This window comes from Leiobunum rupestre, chromosome 4 (genome assembly GCF_980474605.1).
Source record: "Leiobunum rupestre chromosome 4, qqLeiRupe1.1.hap1, whole genome shotgun sequence".
Lineage (NCBI taxonomy): Eukaryota > Metazoa > Arthropoda > Arachnida > Opiliones > Sclerosomatidae > Leiobunum > Leiobunum rupestre.
The window spans coordinates 70,227,289-70,244,871 of record NC_143387.1 but is presented as its reverse complement, the minus strand read 5'-3'; the positions used below and the strand labels follow the sequence as shown (position 1 = coordinate 70,244,871).

The following is a 17,583-nucleotide window of genomic DNA, read 5'->3' as shown; positions in this document are numbered from 1 at the left end:
GTATCATAAAACATCTGATGTATGATATTAAACTCATATTATTGATATTATTGATATAATTGGGTTGCTGCCAAAAATGTGAGGAAAATATCAGAGAAACTACAAATAAGTAAAAATTTGTCAGGGTTGTGAACTAAGGAATAAAGTTGAGGGAAGCTAATTTCCCATTAGACCGTTTCAATTATGTGAATACCTGGTTGCCAGGACAATATTAGGGATAATTTTTTGGTCCTTTTTTTTTTTATTAACCCTGATTATAATAGTCTTCTATAACCATGTTTTGATTCAAGTTTTTGCTGTCTCTTATCTTCAGGCGCTTTTAAATATTTACTTTAGTTTAATTAATGCTCTACTAAGGTAAACATTTGGTAACCAAGCTGTGTATTGCATGAAATGGGGTTTTTAGTTTGTTGCAAAGTTACATGTTACGGTAGAAGCGATGATTGTTCATGCTTTTGTAGTACCAGTTGGCTTATGACAAATTGGTCTACGATACAGTGATAATTTATTGGTATTTTTATTCATTTTCCAAAGCCAAAAGTTCATTCTACTGGAAGGAATTAAACAATGATCCTTCTAACTGCAGAAATACAGAAACTTGTTCGTGTTGCCAATGTTACCCTTTCGGTTAATGATAAAGACCTTAATCCGACCTCTCTCACTGTTGAGAAGGAAAGTTTACTTTTCACATTGTCCAAGAAAGATACTGACTTTGTGATAGAAGCTAATTTGCCCAGTGATCATTCTGATTTTGATTTTGAGCCAACTACTTTGTGTAATTTATCAGGAAAAGTTTTCGAACAGGAAAATTGCAAAGAACTTAACTTTCGGGTTAACATTACTAGTGACAGCTGCGAAGTGCTTGAACCAGAAAGCAAATGCGTTAGTAAAGAAAAACACAATGTAAATTCATTTTGTTATTGCGTGTGTTGTCATTTTAAAATTGGAGAGGTGAACTGCGAGCGAGTAGTAGATTTGCCTTCGTCCGACTGGAGGGAACTTGCGTCCGAATGGTTTTGTCATAAACACAGCCATGGGGAAACTAGTAGTCAATCGGACAACTTTTTGGAAAATTTAGACTTTAAAGAGAAAGATTTCATCGTGGGACCAACTCAAATCTACTTCCAAACTCATTGCTTAAACCTTTGCCCGTCATTGGTTTTAGGAAGAACGGAAGATAAGATTCTTTGTCCCAGATGTGTGTCAATTTTGGGAACTGTCAATGTATCTCCGTTAAACAGACCAGAAGAGCAAGAAACTAATGATAAACGCAATAAATACTGTTGTTTTTTAAAACATAAATTAATTTTTAGTCCTGATGATGAAAATTTAACACCAATAGGGAAGTGTAAAAAGATGCTGAATGACGTCATAGTGAATATCATTTGCAAAGACTCATCCCCAATTACACCAACCAAATTTTGTTTGGAGTTGGAGAATCCAACTGAAGAGGGGAAATGTTTACTGCTATGGGTAATGGATCGTAATCTTCTTAGATTCACAGCAACTCTAGTCAGTGGTGAAAATTGCCAAGTTGAACTCAAACCATCCTTGGTTGTTAAAGTTTTGTACGGCATAGTGGATTGCGACTCTGCCAAACATCAATTATGGAAGAAGACTTTTGATTGCGAAGTTGAAAAAGTGCAGTCGCATACTTTGTGGGACATAGTGGATTTACTTCAAAAGAGTACGGAAAAAGTACCTCGATCTCAACGAATAATAGATGACTTTGTAATCGGATTCTTTGACCAACTTTAGTTTCATTAACTTTATTAAAATAAAGGGTTAAAACTATTCCCGGTTACATTTTTGTCTTTTTTTTGTTTTAAATACGTTATAGGAAAGAAATTTTTTAGTATTTCACAGTAAAATTACATCTATTTATGTACATTACAGGTTCTTCTGGTTTTATTTATTTTTTGTTATAGAAATAATAAGGATTGGAGGTTGTTTTTAGCACATTTTTGCCGTGGACCCCATAACCTATGTATTTAAATTCCCAAGTTACAATTTTTTTCTTCAAATTTTTATAGTTGAAAAGGGGTAAGGTTTAGGATATTACAATTTATCATTTACGATTAAAGGATTCAAAAGCTCTTCACACGAGGAGACTGTGTTTATTTGTTTTGTCAAGTTTTGGGCGGTTTGGTATCCTGAATTTAAATCCCAAATTATGGTAGTTTTTTTTTAAACGCAACGCATTACGAAATAGGCGCCTCTATCGAGATCCACTCGTCTGAAGGCCATTCTAATTTGATTGGGGCAGAACAGGCCCCAGGGGCAGGCGCAGTTTCTCGTGATAAAACTAGTCGCTTCGTGATAGGATCGAGTGATGGCCATACATGGGTCCTCGGCCCCGCATATTGGAGGCTGAAATTCAACATTTGGTTTAAGTTAATAAGCTGGTATTTGAATTAGACCTTTCTAGTTTACATAGATCTGCGTAGCAGCCAACACGAGAAGCTCATAAATAGCTAGATTTTCATCTGTTAAGCTGATGATTTGTATTTGGTAATAATAATAATATACGTATCTATGTAAACTGAAAAGGGAAATTTAAGTTATCTATAAGCCTATTCACACGACCCAGCATTTTGAACTTTGTTGGTGAACAGGGTTTTTGACTCGAGTTCGTAAAACACTTTGTTTTGGTTTCACACAATCGACGATAAGTTGCCAGAGATTTCTAAGCAGTGATTGGCAATTTTGGCATTTTACAAATTTAATTTTTAGCTTAAGAGCCAGTGGCATCACCAGGATTTCAAAACTGGTGGCGCTTAAGCCAAAAGCCCGGGTTAGGGGCGTTCCATTGAAGCATTTAAAAAAAATCGAAGAAACTTTTCGACAAGTGAATTGGAAAAATTCTGAATTTTAGGAGGCGCTTTTCGGAAATTTTAGGTGGTGCTTCGGAAATGCTACAGTTGGCTCAAGTGCCGCCTAAAACACACTAGCGACGGCACTGTGTAATAAGAGCCGCTCATTCAGTTTTTCTTTGACTCTCAACTCCCGCTCGAATCACGTTAATTTTACGCGTGATGCCATGGTTCTCATTATTTATACGTAAGCTATAATAATTTCCCTTTGAGAAACAGTATATAGAGTGTTGTCGTCTGAAACCCTGCGACGTCACCATTGTAATTTGCCTATTGATAAAAAACGGTAACTGTCATGGCGGCCACTATTATCACTACAGCTGTGACGTTACAAGTCTTCAAAATCGTATCAGACGACAACACTCTATTTTGAGCAACCGGAGCAGTCCAAAGAACAATGCAATAATAGGTGGTTTCTTTTTTCCTGTTCTCGGACTAAAAATGTGTTCTTTATACCCTAAAACGTTTTATTCGTCTGTTACGGTAGCCAGAATTTCTCTGCTTAAAAGGCCACAGCTAGGCAGCCATTTGGGAATAATGCTAAAAAGGGCACCGGCAGCCATTTGGGAATAATGCTAAAAAGGACACCGGCAGCCATTTTGGAATAATGCTGTAAAGGACACCGGCGGCCATTTGGGAATAATGCTAAAAAGGACACCGGCAGCCATTTTGGAATAATGCTAAAAAGGACACCGGCAACCTTTTTGGAATAATGCTAAAAAGGACACCGGAATTAACATGGATAAATCGCATGTACCTTTCTTTAAATATTAGTAAAATGTGTAAATGCTAGTAAAATTGATTAAATTTTGGTTATGGAAGTAAAATTGGTAAATGGCATTAAATTGGCCAAATTTGGAAGTTAAGTAGCCAAATTTATGTAAATGCCATTAAATTGGCCAAATTTTAAATTATGTAACCCAAATTTACTTGTATTTACCCAATTTGCCTATTTTGCAACAAATGTACACGCATTTACCCAAATTAACCTGAAATTACCCAATGTACAATTTTATTAAATATAATTTATTTTATATTTTAAAATTTTTGCGATTTCTCCATGTTAATTTCCATAGGGAAAAGTAGATTTTAAGTAATCAAAAACATGTTTGGTTGCCATAGCAAAACTAAAGCCCGTCGAGTCTTTTCCTTTTTGGAAATTTCAAGTAACAAAAGGGTCTAACTATCTCCCGAATTTAAACAAAATCAGTGAAAATCACCTCGGGTCGTCTCCTTGGAAGTGCTCATATCTAAGGTTCGCTCACCTTCACTCCGAAAGATTAATTCCACTCTTCTGCTCATTTAACTAATCTAGTATTTGGATTCTCAATCATCTCGGTCAATAATAGTTAAATACAGTACCACCCATGAATTAATTAACAAGTTTATTAATCCATGGTATCGCTCTTCTTCGACTTCTCTCAATTACTTGAAAATTTCCGTCTCATTCGAACTTCAAACCCTCCGTTAAACGTGTACATCTCACTACTACTATAAGTAACCTAATAACAATAAGTAGGACAATTTCCATTGTTTTAATGCTAATTTCCTGACCGAACCTTTTTTCTACACTGACATTCTCGCCAAGCTACGACTTGGACTTGCACTCGAACTGAGTAGCGTGTTATCGTCCTTGGTAGTAGTATATTTCGCCTTAGTCATACTTATAGCGTTTTCCATTAGACTGCTCTCAAGCGCTCTGGATCGCTCTGATCAAAATTTAATTTTCCATTTGCGTGCTCGGATCTGCTCCGACCAAGTTTCTCGTGTTCCATTTCCCGCTCTCGGGTGCTCCGAGATCGCCCAAAACCGATCTGCCGATTTCGACAGATCAACGAATCGAGATCGAGATCGGAGCAAATTTTTGCGTTAGATTTTTTGGCAAAATGGCAGACTAAGACGCGAAAATTCAAATTACTAGCAGTTTTACTCTAGTAATCAGAGACAGATTCGGAGCGAATCTCGCGCAATCAAAAAACGTTATTAGACATTAGGGAGCTCTGTGCTGAGAACTAAACCTAGATTGCGCAATAGCTCTGAAAATCAGTTCGGTGATAATTTTTCCTAATTGACATACTTATTGTTATTATGTTACTTAGGCTACTACAAAATGTAAATTTTTATTAATAAAGAAATTTAATATTAACAATAAATCGTTAAATTGTGCGTAATCAAAAGAAAACGTAAAATAAAATAAAATATAAAAAATTTAAGCTAAGCGTCGCGTCGGTCCCAAAAACTGATTTCTGCTGATAGTTCTTTGAAAGTACATCAATAAAGGCGATTGCGTGGCCAGCACTCGTGTTGGTCAAAATGTTGGTTCGTGTGAATGGACCTGATGTCTTACCGGTTTACAGAGGTGCCCCACGCTGATGGCCGTCACCCCTTCGAGTTGTAGAAATTCGGTATGATTGCGAGTGAACAAATGGGTCGGCGGACATAGGCAATTAATTTTGACCTTGTTGACAACGGTCTCCATGGTCAACATGGACATCTCCATGTAGGAACTGTACACTTGCTCTCTGGTAGTGCACAAGTTCAATCTGGGTGCTCTGTCGCAGTACTGAAAATGAAGGTAGGTTCTTAATTACCCTGAAACGGAATCGACCGATTCACGAATAGACGCTTCAATAAAACATCTTCAACGAAATTGCCAAGAAGTAATATTTCCGAGAGCCAGGACCTGCAAGTTACGGTTTATATAGTGCTTCTTAAAATAATGGAAACTTTTCACCTGTTTGGTATGCAACAAGTGTTTCCTATTGAGTTTTAACCAGGTAGCTTTTTGCCATATTAAGGCTTAGCAAAAACACGACGTTTTGTGTCCAGGTGAAAAGTTTCCATTATTTCAACAAGCACTATATAAACAGTCCTTGCAAGTTCTGGCTCTCGGAAATATTACTTCTTGGCGATTTCCTTGAAGGATGTTTTATTTAAGTACCTATTATGGAGAAAGAAACATTTAGAGTCATTAGAGGTTCAAGTTTAATGCCTTTATTCTAGATGGCGCCAATTTAAACATTTTTGGTGGGAAGGAAATAAATATTGATTTTAAACAAAACACGACTTCTAACACTACGTTTTATAATAAAAACCATAGTAATTCACCATAAAAATTAAACGGTTTTTGTATAATTTAGAATTAATACGACTGCTGGCGTCATCTGCTAAGACTTAGGGTATTTAGAAATCAACCTCTAATGGCGTTACCACTGGATGTTCTCCCTCATCAAGTGCGTAACGGTCAATGAAATAATGGTGGTGGGGTGCGTTCTCCAACCTTGTATTGGTCATTTCCGTGGGCGATGGTCCGTCCATCCAGCGGGTCCCAGACTAGGGGGCAGGAGAGACCCCTTCGACATCTACAGAGAGGTTGCACGCTGACTCCTTGGGGGTTGAGCTGGACGTATCCGCATACGTTGTGGTAGTCGCAGTCTGGAAGTCTCTGCTGTAAATAGAAGCAACGCCACATTATGATCGGTTACTAAATCGGTGGAATTTCCCTTCGTGATCTTACCGTAATAACTATACGTGTTACTTTTATTGCCCACATAAACCTCTTTCACCCTTAAAAAATGTTCCGACCTAAATATGAAGCTCACACATACGCCGCTTACGACCTTGGCGCTGCGTGTCACTTTCAGGTACCGTTGGCGAGGAATTTTCTTCGCCGGATGATTTTTGCTCTAGGCCAATGCCTATTGGGAGCTAACAGTTCTACGTCAAATGACGTCACCCATGAATTTTCCTATTGAAAAAAAATCTACCCAAAATGGCGGCCACAACCAAAGCTACGGAGTCTTAGTTCCCTATTGAAAATTAAAGGGGCTGGAAAGTGGGGTTTTGGAAAACGTCATCCGTGACGTCATTAACGAAATTTGGCGCGTAGAACTACTTTTTCTCAAGTTCGCGAAGACGTAAACAGGCACCGCTGTGTTGGGATTTTTGTATAACGATTAACGAAATCCAGCGTGGTATTGGTTAGTGTTAGCTGAGCTCGTAGGAGGTTTTAAAATTTCATTAATCTTTATTGAGATTTAGTTTAGTGAACAACAAATGTTTAACGGTAAATTCATTTGAGTGATAAGGTCTTTGGTAGTAGTGTGTTCGTAACTTTTTAAATTATTATTTGCAAGTTTCATCGAATTTTGTAAAAAAACGCTAATGAATCGAAGCCAATTTCTAAGGGCCTTGGTTTCACTGGAGCATTTTGATAAACCTTAGTACTCAACCACAGTTCTTATGCCTTTTTCCACTTATTTTTATTTGAATTAAACTTGTTCATTAACTTCATTATAATGAAATAAATATGAAAATACTTGAACCAAAACCACGTCCATGAAGGCCTGAATTTCTTAGTTCGCGTTTGAATACCTCTCACTAGTCTCTCCTCGGGTTGCTCCTCGCTATTTTCAAAACATCTCCGTCAGAGCTAAATTCCTCAAGCGGGGAAAAAAGGAAATAAAGCAGGGTCCGGATTTTTTTGGAGATACCACGTCACTAGACGATTTCTAAACCCCACTTTCCAGCCCCTTTAAAACTTTTCATAATGAAAGCTGACGCTAACTTCGGAGAACCAGGGCCAGCGTTAGTGTGAGGCGATTGCCTGGGGCCCCGCGTTTTAGGGCGCTTTCCGGGGGCCCCTTTCAGTGTCAAACTATTTTTGGGTTCCTATCTCATCTCGTGCTGCCTAGAGCCCCGCACACCGTAACTAATGACAAATTATTGAATCGGAACACGAATAATAATAATGTTTTAATTCAGGATAAAAAAAGCTGTACACTTATTGGGCCCTGTTACGCGATACAAAAGATATTATAACGCACGAAACAAAAGAAACTATTTACATTAATATTAATTGATATAATGATAGGGCCAGGAAAACGAAAATGAAAAAACAGAATTTCACAAAAAAAAGATACATATGAAGCGACAGTAATAAAATAAAAAAAAGGTTAATAGTAAGTAATGCTGAAATGAACAACAGGTCAGCCCCAGTTTTTATATGTATCTAATCGACACTTGAAGGCCGATGCGGAGGATTTGGTCTTAACGGCAGCCGGGAGATCATTCCAAAATTTAAACCCGCCTAGCGACCCCGTTGCACCACTTTTTACGGATTGTGGGAGCCTTTCGGCCCTCCCACTTGATGTCGAAGAAGTCAACTGCTGTAACATCATACAGGCCATAAATGATTTTGAAGGTGTCAACTAAGTCGGCGCGAAGACGTCTGTCCTTAAGGGACAGAAGACCCAACCTTTTTAATCTTTCATCATATGGTAAGGTTCTGAACCCTGAAACTAGCTTCGTGGCCTTTCTTCGCACCCTTTCCAGCTTCTCAATGTCTTTGACCAGGTGGGGGGACCAAATGCTGGAACAGTAGTCTAAGTGAGGGCGAATGTAGACACTGTACAGGATTTTGAAAGATTTGACACTAAAATGAGATAATGATCTCCGCAGCATATATAAAGCCCTTGCACCGCGCGCGGAAGCGGCTTTGCTATGGGTATCCCCGAACATTGAAGCTCATACCATTCGAGGAGACCCAATGGGCCAAAGCATCAATGTCCCGTTGGAGGGATAGCGAATCAGTCGGTGAAGCTATTTTATGACCAATCTTATTGTCATCGGCAAACAATTTGAGAAAAGACTCCTTGATTACCAGAGGAAGGTCATTAATAAATATAACAAAAAGAGTTGGGCCTAACACAGATCCCTGAGGTACCCCACTGGTCACCTCACACCATTCCGAACAGACCCCACGCGGGACCACTCGCTGCGTTCGACCACTCAAAAAATCCGCGATCCAATTGACAATCAAAGGTGGAACCCCTAAATACTCAAGTTTCCGAATAAGCAGCGAATGCGGGACCGTATCGAAAGCCTCGCGTAGGTCCAGATAGACCAAGTCAACGGAATGCCCTAAATCTAAGCACGTAGTGACTTCCTCGAGGGTTGAGAGGAGGTTCGTAAAACACCAACGTCTTAAGAGAAACCCATGTTGGTCTCTCGAGAAGAAAGATCGGCTAGTAAAGAACGCCACCAAGGAATCGGGTACGCTGGTCTCCAGTTCCTTACACGGCAGACAGGTTAGACTAAAACCCCTAAAAGTGTCAACGAAAGTAACTATTAAAAACACTCTTCGTTTGTTGCGGTACTTATTTTCAAATTTCATACTAATATTTATCGCCATCAACGTAACTTGGTTATGATATACTGCTTACAAAGATAGATAAACTATTAGCTTGTCCTCAGTAGCTAGACTATATAGTGTTTCATCTATGTAGACGAACTTTATAGGGCCTCCGACTGCTGTTTGTCCCTATTACTGGGATTTTAAACGCACTCTCGCCAGCAGAATTTTCTCTACTCACATATAGGTAGCTTTTAGTTCTTTTATGAAAAAGAGATGGCGATGGAGTCTACCACGACGCGTGCTACGAGCTATTCCAATCTCACTTCAATCTTTATTGTAAAAGTCGAACCTTAGAGTAAAAGTATATGTGGGAAGGAAGCAGGGCCGTCTTTACATACTGTTGGGCCCCTGGCACTTTTAATTTTGGGGGCCTTCTCGAGTGGCGTAAAAATGAGGAGGGGCAGCGCCGAACTTAGCCCTTGGTCAGGGTAGAGCAAGATATTTTTTCTATTGTTGCCACGCCGCCCCGCGCCTCTCAAAGGGAATTTTGGCGCCAATTTCCACCTGGCCGCTGTCGTGGCGCCTAGAGCGACCGCTCCACTTGCTCTACCCTAGGGCCGGCGCTGAGGGGGGAGGGGGGGTAATGAACCCCCTTAATTTTTAGGAATAGCAGCCCTCCCCGTTGAATAGTAAAAATTAGTGGGGGCCGCCAAATTCACCTTCTAAACTGCACCCCCTAAATCTAGAACGTTCCTAAAATATTCGCGTCTAGAAAAGTTCGGTGTATACAGTGATTTCAGTATCACGTGACACGACGTCACCTATGCTTTTTACCATAGAGAAAAAATCCCGCACAAAATGGCGGCCATAGCCAAAGCTACGAATAAAATATATTCGTATATTATATACTCTATAAAATAAAACAACATCTTCTAAAACAACTTATCTATAATTTTTACAATAAAAATATGTTTAGTAATATTTATCTCAGTCACTTTATTTGCTTTTACTTTTTTAAAGATGTAACAGAAATTTTCAAATTATTCAGCCTAAGCTCCAGAGAAGGGGCAATATGTTTAAGATATTCCCAATATCTCTTCTAACTTGGTGCCGAATTTCCGTTACAGAAAATTTTCTTTACTCCGAATTTTCCCACCGGCTATCGGCTAATAATTTCCAGCAAATTTTCCAACATCGAGCTTACCTATAGCTAGCCCTAGACCCCATTATATCAAATACAGTTTAATTAAACGCAGGTGGCACTGTGGCAGACAATGAGACTGAAACGATGGCATAGGCCTAACAAGCAACAAAGTCGGACTAGCACCAAGGAATTGAAATAAATAACTGTAGAAAAGTTAAAAACAAAAATAATTCTTATAAACTTTTATATTTAAAAATTAATTAATAATTACCATTCATGAAACGCATCGGAGAAAAACAATTATCCCATAGTGCTCAAACTATGTAAAAATATTTGTGTATGATAGTAGACGTTACCGACTTAAAGGGAATAGAACCTCCAACGCGTTCTTTATGGAAGACCCCATCAATTTCCTTTATTCTCTTCACAATCAGCGATGATCAGCGCCGCCGGTGTGAAAAGCCATGGGAGGCAGCGGACGATATTGGAACCCTTGGAGGGCGACAGAAATACCAGAGGTTATATTCCCTTTAAGTTATTACATTCTTTTGGAAGTTTATAAAAACAAACTCTTGGAATCCCACGACCACACAAATCGGTTCCATAATGCTATTAAAATCACTTAGAGAAACGTTTCAGTTGAACAGCTAATAGGCCCTTCAATAAAAAATCTTTAAGGAAATCGCCAAGAAGTAATGTTTCAGAGAGCCAGGACCCGAAAGATATTGTTTATATAGTTCTTGTTGAAATAATGGAAACATTTCACCTGTATGGTATGCAACAAGTGTTTCCTTTTAGCCAGCCTAAGCCAGCTAGATTTTTTTTTATAAATATTTGGGCTTAGGAAAACCCGATAGGCTGTTTACGGGTGAAAAGTTTTCATTATTTCAACAAGCACCAAATAAACAGTAAATTTCAGATCCTGGCTCTCGGATATATTACTTCTTGGCAATTTCCTTGAAGATGTTTTATTGAAGCGCCAATTCAAACCACTATGGCCTACTAATATAAAAAATAGGCTGTGTCCGAAACACTGTTGGTGATGGAAAACAAATTATCGAGGGTAGAAATAAGCTTAGACTAAAAATGCGGCTACGTTGTCCGCCCGTCGTCATAAATCGTCTGAGTGAAATACAAAAATAGGGCGAAGATATACCTTCGTTTAGTCATTATTTAAAGATAAATTTTTAATATTGAATGGTTTTGTATTAGGCCTAAGGGGGCCCCTCTTGAACTCGGGGCCCTGGGCCAGGGCCCAACGGGCCCAATGGGAAAGACGGCACTGGAAGGAACTAACTATATGCCCCAAAGAGTTAGAAATCAGTCACTCCAGGGGGCTGAAAATCCTCTCTCCGCTACCTTTGGCTGTACAGCATAGTTAGAGAAACCTCCGCTACTCTCATTGCCGCTACTATCTAATGGGAAAAATTGAAAGAAAATAAGTAGTCCCGAACTCGATGCTAACTCAAATTTTGAGCTTGCGAGAGTGCGTTTAAGACGTTTGGTTCTAGCGTAAAAAACTACTCGTCGCTTGGTTTTATGCTTGTTGCAGCCTATTTTTAGGGGCTAGTAGGCCACACTTTGAAGCTCTCTGGCGCTCTTTTCACTCATCGTAGGAAAATGGGGAAAAACAGGCATACTTCTCAATTCACCCCCCCCTACAACTCCTTAAAAATGTTGCATAACCTTTTGAAACACCCTGTCCCAATGACACTACGAAAGAGGATATACAAGATGGCCTCCGAGAAAGCGTAGTGGCGGTTAATAGCTTTCGTCTTGGTAGAAGCTCCACCAGGGCCGGCGGATAATGTGGGTATGGTGGGTAGAAGTACCCACCCGGGAAATTCCGGGTGGGTATTTTACCCACCCGGAATTGATGTCATCAAAGTCGGTACTATGGGGATAGAGCCACGGCCATTGTCACAGAATAGCTAGGTTTCCACAATTTTCCAGGGACTACGTATTTTTCCTATCCCCTCCTTGATTAAGTTAATTCATTCAGTATAAAAACTGCAGAAGTAAATTTGTAAAATAGGTTATTAAATATTAGTTTTTAATTCTAATGAGACAAGCGTGAATAGTAAAATGCAGTCTTCCCAAAAGGGCAAATCACAACTTAAGCATAGACCTTTGACAAGTCTTTTCATTTCCTTCGCGTCCATCCCATTTCTATTTCTGAAAATACGGTAAAGACTGACTTCTATCGGGAAGTGATGCGGAAGTTAAATACAACACTATCTTTATCTCATGCTTTAAATATCGGTGCTGTTGAAAACGATGCACGCGGCACTGCCCCGATTGAAATAGATTAAAGTAAATCATCAAAATCAAAATTTAAAAATACATAAAATGACAAAAGCATAATTTTCATAAGTGTATTTAAACGTTAATGTTTGTCGTCATTAGTCTCTTTGTATCAAACATTTATATAAAATAGTTATTAGCTACCTCCCGTTGTGAAGTAGGAATTATAAGTGCATATGCATACACTATAAATTTTAGAAGGTAAACGATACTAAATGTATATTACATATATGATATTGAGTTGATTATTTGGTTAGTAGTGGGCTCTAATGTAAGTGTTCAAAAAAATAAATAACTGATTCTCCCTAAACTGCTTATTTGACACCAAAGCCATAAAGTCTCCATTTATTTTTTAAATAATTGTAATTTAAATAATCGGTGCCTAATTTTAAGGAACGAAGTCTTCTACCACAAATTGGGGTAGTAAAAGTACCCACAGTTGTCAGTACTACGTTTTATAACATTGTCTCTACCTTTCTATATAATTGAGTTTAAATATTAGTACTCAGATCCTTCAAACATCGTTACACGTAGCCATATGAATTTTAATAGCTACATGAAATCACGCGTCAAAATATTTGGAAAAATTGTTGAATCAGTTCATTTCCGAAAATGCAAAGCGCAGTACAGTTTTTGCATTGCGCAATTAATACTATGTAATAATAAATTTGAATAATACTAAATTTTTGTAGTTTTTACCTCTATCAATTTCTCTTAATTAGTATTATATAGGCCTATCTTTTTATGTAGGATAACCCAATAAATCCGCCCCCCCCCCCTTCTTCTGACTACCCACCCGAGATTAACACGATCCGCCGGCCCTGAGCTCCACTTACGTTTTGGGTTTTCCAAGAAAAGAAAAGCACCGCCTAGAGTTACCTTCTTCAGAATGTCTTATAGGTTGTTCGATTACGTGGCAGCAAAGATAATATAAACCTCGTCCCCTAGATTCGAAATAACAGCCTCGCGCGCAGTCAATAGCGTTCTGCCGGAACTCAGAAAAAATCAGTTCCATAGTTACCATGGTAACCAAATATAATATTATTTTTACAGGATTTCACAACCATATCTAAAAGAAGAAAACATTATATTTATAATTCATCGGAAATTAACTTAACATTCGGTTTTCTCTGAAATCCATTTTCGTCCACAAAAATATGATACTGTTAATTTCTTCAGCATTTTTATTTATAATTTCCCCCCCTTTTTGACCAAGTTAGAATGCTCGGAGGCATTATCACTCTTCTCAAGAGAATTCGTGAGAAGAGATTACGTCACCTCCCGTGAGAAGGACCGTCAAAATTTTGAGAAGTGAGAATTCTCACTATCAAGGGAAGAATTCTTCGAATTTTGATGCGCCTCATGAAGCTCTCAAAATTCGAATATTAAGTACTGAGTTCTGTATTATCTTTGGAGGCAGGCCCCAGTCACTTAATAATAATAATCAGCTAGGCTAACACCCTTGGCACCACCTTAGACCTAAGTCATCGAGCGACTTTTAAAGCCATTAATTCAGATGGCCGGGTTACAATGCGTAGGAGGGTGGTGGAAAGCCCTTCGTGCCACGCGAGCCAACAACTCCCTACACTAACTATTGCCGTTAATCTCTACAAGTTTTTATGGAAGGGGAAACCGAAGAGCTTGGGGAAACACCTTAAACCAGTGGTGAGAGAACTTGCAAACTCAACGCGGAAGGAGTTGTTCCGAGTTTTCACCCAGTGCTACAAGCTAAGATCGAGGGGTCGGACATTTACCAAAATCCCGTACACTTTGTCGAAAATCGCAAAATATTTTAACTCTCTCTATGGTAAATTAACATTGAAATCCCAAAATCACTTCAAAAAGTACTGATAAAATCGCCAAAATCTCTACGAAATCCCGAAATCCCGTACAAAATAATAACAAGTGTCCGACCCCTCGGCTAAGATAGAACCCGACTCCTCTTGCTGCGAAGCGAAAGTGCTAACCACTCCACCCCAATTATATCGCTGTAAGCGATATGGACACTTTGTCAGGTACTGTAGGGCGACGGTCCAACATGAGATCTGCGCTAGATTCAGTAACGATGATGCCTTTGATAAAAACAAAGCGTGTGAGAGTCCTGTTCGACTCACGAGGGGGAAAAATAATCTCACTACCCTACAGTGGAATATCAAGAATGTCAAGTTAAGAATCGGGGAGTTGACATTCTTAATTCGGAACCACAGACCCACTGTCATTGCTCTTCAGGAGACCTGGCTTCAACCTCACGATTGGCAGATTTTACACTTCGGCTTTTATCAAGTGTTTAGACTAGACCAGCAATACGGCCAATGGCAGGGGTGGCGGTATCGCTATATTGGTGGATCGCGGGATTAAGGCGATGAAACACAACCTTCTGCGAAATTGCGAGCCTGAAGTCTGTACGGTAAAGATTAATCTTAATAAAAGGTGGGTGACCCTAGTCAACATTTACGACGCTCAAAGCGCGGTGGATAGATCAAATCGCCAAGCTATCAAAAGTGTCGCACGTTATTGTGGGTGACTTCAACGCTCACCGCACGATGTGAGGATGTGAGACGGACAAGGCAACCTACTTGTGGAGTGGATGAAGGCGGTATGTAATATGATAATATTGAGCACTGGCGAGGTCACCCGCAATTCGCGAAACACGACAGCGCCTTAGATCTCACATTCACCAGCTGGGACCTTGGGCCCAAGCTAACGTGAAGACCGTTGGAAATGGGGTCAAGTGATCACCTCCCTTTACTTAGAGTCAAACCCAGGAATTAATAATGCTCCAAATGCCGTCGCCAGGTGATACTATCCCCTGGCCGATTGGCTTGGTTTTAGGAGAAGGGTGTGCTTGTTTCTGCCTTTCAAGTAACTGTCAACACTGTAACTGCATTATGACGCGAATCAGCGATAGAGAACATTCCGTGGAAAGGGAATGGGCGGTCGCAAATATTTTGTCGGAAGAAGTCCAAAACCAGGATCACTTTCTTCCTACCAAAAATTTATCGACAGAACTGGAGACAGTCGACCTACTCTCAAAAGAAATTAATAACGTCAGATTCATGCAGGAATAACCAGATAGATCTGTCTCGAGCATAAACAACACGGCTCCAGGAGCAGATGATATCTCCAACATCATATTGAAGAATATTCTAGCGAAATTTCGCGCTACACTTAGACCTCTACCGCTCTCCAACAGCCTGTGGGAGGCGGCCACCTACCCAAAAGAATGGAAACACACGATCCTCCATCCAAAGTCGGGAAAAGTACCAAACTCTTACAAATAAATATCACCGTTATCATATCCAGGGAAAACATTTGATAAGCTGGGCTTAAATATGATAAATTGGTTCTTGGACAGTAGAAGCTCTATTCCCGATTCCCAAACGGGTTTCCGAAAAGGTCGCAGACCCACTGAAAACATACTAATATTGACACAAGACGCTCAACTAGCTCTAGTCTAGGGACATATCTGCCTTGTTGTTTTCCTAGACCTCAAAGATGGAGCGCTACTAACGAAACTAGAGAACCAGGGCCTCACCGGTAACTTGTATCATCGGCTAGTGAGCTACCTGACTGAGAGGAGTGCGGCAGTAAAGGTTGGGAATAATAATAATCAGCTAGGCTAATACCAAAAGTAATCTAGCGACTTTTAATGCCTATAATTCATGGGGCCGGATTACAATGCGTAGGAGGGTGTTGGCAAGCCCTCATGCCTTGCGAGCCAACAGCTCCTTATACACTTACTATTACCGTTTTTCTCAACAAGAAGGGTAAACCGAAGAACTCGAGAGAAAACCCCTTTAACCAGCGGGAAGGAAGAGCTCCGAGTTTTCACCCTGTACCACAAGCTGGGATTGTACCGGGCTCCTCTTGCTGCGATAATTCAAAATAGCTATTGAAGAAGCCGCCGCGGCGTTGCCAAATCCGGAAAATCAACCTACCGTACCGTGGCCAAAAAAAGCGTTAGTGACGTATTATCTACGTCATGCTGCCAAATCTCTATATTAAGAAATTGCAGTTATAACCGGGTTTCGGTCGAATTAAATTATTATCGAACATGAAAGCTGAATTATCAAAAATAACGTACTATATACAGTACCCCGTGGAAAATATCGTACGGCCCAAATATTAGCTTGAAATTATCGCCGTGTACGATAATTATCGTACGTCTGGCAACGCTGCGGCCGCCGAACAGCTTAATATTCCGGCGCCGCAAACCAGAGGTTGGCAAAAATTGTGAGCGCTCTTTTATGAAAAACATTTCGAAACGAGCGAGCGCTTCAAATACGAAGGTCAGTTGATCTTGTTCAGCACGAAAGATAAAATAATATTTTCAAGTCGATTTGCTTATTCTATGCGTTTTTTTAATAACACCAATCGACTAAAAAATGTAATTTTTTTAATTTGTCACAAGTAGGCACGTGCCTATGTTCAAAAATTTTAGACCTATTTTAGGGGCCTCTAAAAGTTTAAAAAAATTGCCTCTGGGGCCTCCAAATGTGATTTTTAAATTTTATTTATTTTTAAAAATTGGTCATCTAGCCCCTAAAAAAAGAACTCCCGTTCAATTCCAATTTCCAAGAGTCCTAAATGGCCCTAACAAAACGTTCCCTTTTGAACCACCTATAGTCGAAATCAATATTACTTGAGTACACAAACAAAGGCAGTGAACTCTGTGGTTTCTGCTTTTGGTAGTCTACTCTGTTAACATTGATATAGAGTATATGACAAAAGACTGGCAAGGAAAGCAGCAAAAAAAACCACCTGTTCGCCTCAGTGATAACTTAGCTCCAACCAACACAATAAACATAAGCTTAGTTTCTAGGAATTCTACAAAAGGGGCCATAAAGTGAGAAACTGGATTTCTTTAATACGACTTAAACCGTTGCAACGCTTAAACGAAGGTAAATCCCAGCGGAGCTGAAGTCGAAGCGTAAAGCATCGTACCAGTCACTACTTTGAATAGAGAGCGTCCTGGGGATTAGGGTTTTTTCTTTTTTACTCCTTGTCCCTTTTGCGAAATCACGTGATATCAGTGACCACTGATCGTAGAGAAAGGACCTAGACCTTCGGTGGTCGGACTTGTCCCAGATAACGCGCGTTTCTTCATTTCGTTTTCTGCTCCTGAA

At 39.6% G+C, this 17,583-nt stretch overlaps 2 protein-coding genes across 2 annotated transcripts in view; one reads left to right on the top strand and one right to left on the bottom strand.

Moving 5' to 3' along the window:
- Positions 1-534: 534 nt before the first annotated feature.
- On the top strand, positions 535-1,861 carry LOC149948891 (E3 ubiquitin-protein ligase E3D-like). Its single transcript, XM_090174070.1, has one exon. It carries the CDS (start codon positions 568-570, stop codon positions 1,756-1,758), a length of 1,191 nt encoding a protein of 396 aa, XP_090030196.1. The 5' UTR covers positions 535-567; the 3' UTR covers positions 1,759-1,861.
- Positions 1,862-1,889: 28 nt separating this feature from the next.
- The window catches only part of LOC149948890 (U-scoloptoxin(11)-Ssd3a-like), a 64,190-nt gene continuing 48,496 nt past the window's right edge, over positions 1,890-17,583 (bottom strand). The window contains exons 3-5 of the mRNA XM_090174071.1: positions 6,154-6,321; positions 5,221-5,436; positions 1,890-2,370 (exon numbers count right to left, since the gene is read on the bottom strand). Coding sequence (XP_090030197.1) covers positions 2,188-2,370; positions 5,221-5,436; positions 6,154-6,321 — 567 coding nt within the window. The 3' untranslated portion in view covers positions 1,890-2,187. The remainder of the gene's footprint in view (positions 2,371-5,220; positions 5,437-6,153; positions 6,322-17,583) is intronic.

Excerpts from the sequence above, each read along its gene's own strand:
- LOC149948891 (XM_090174070.1), top strand. The coding sequence starts at position 568 with ATGATCCTTCTAACTGCAGAAATACAGAAACTTGTTCGTGTTGCCAAT.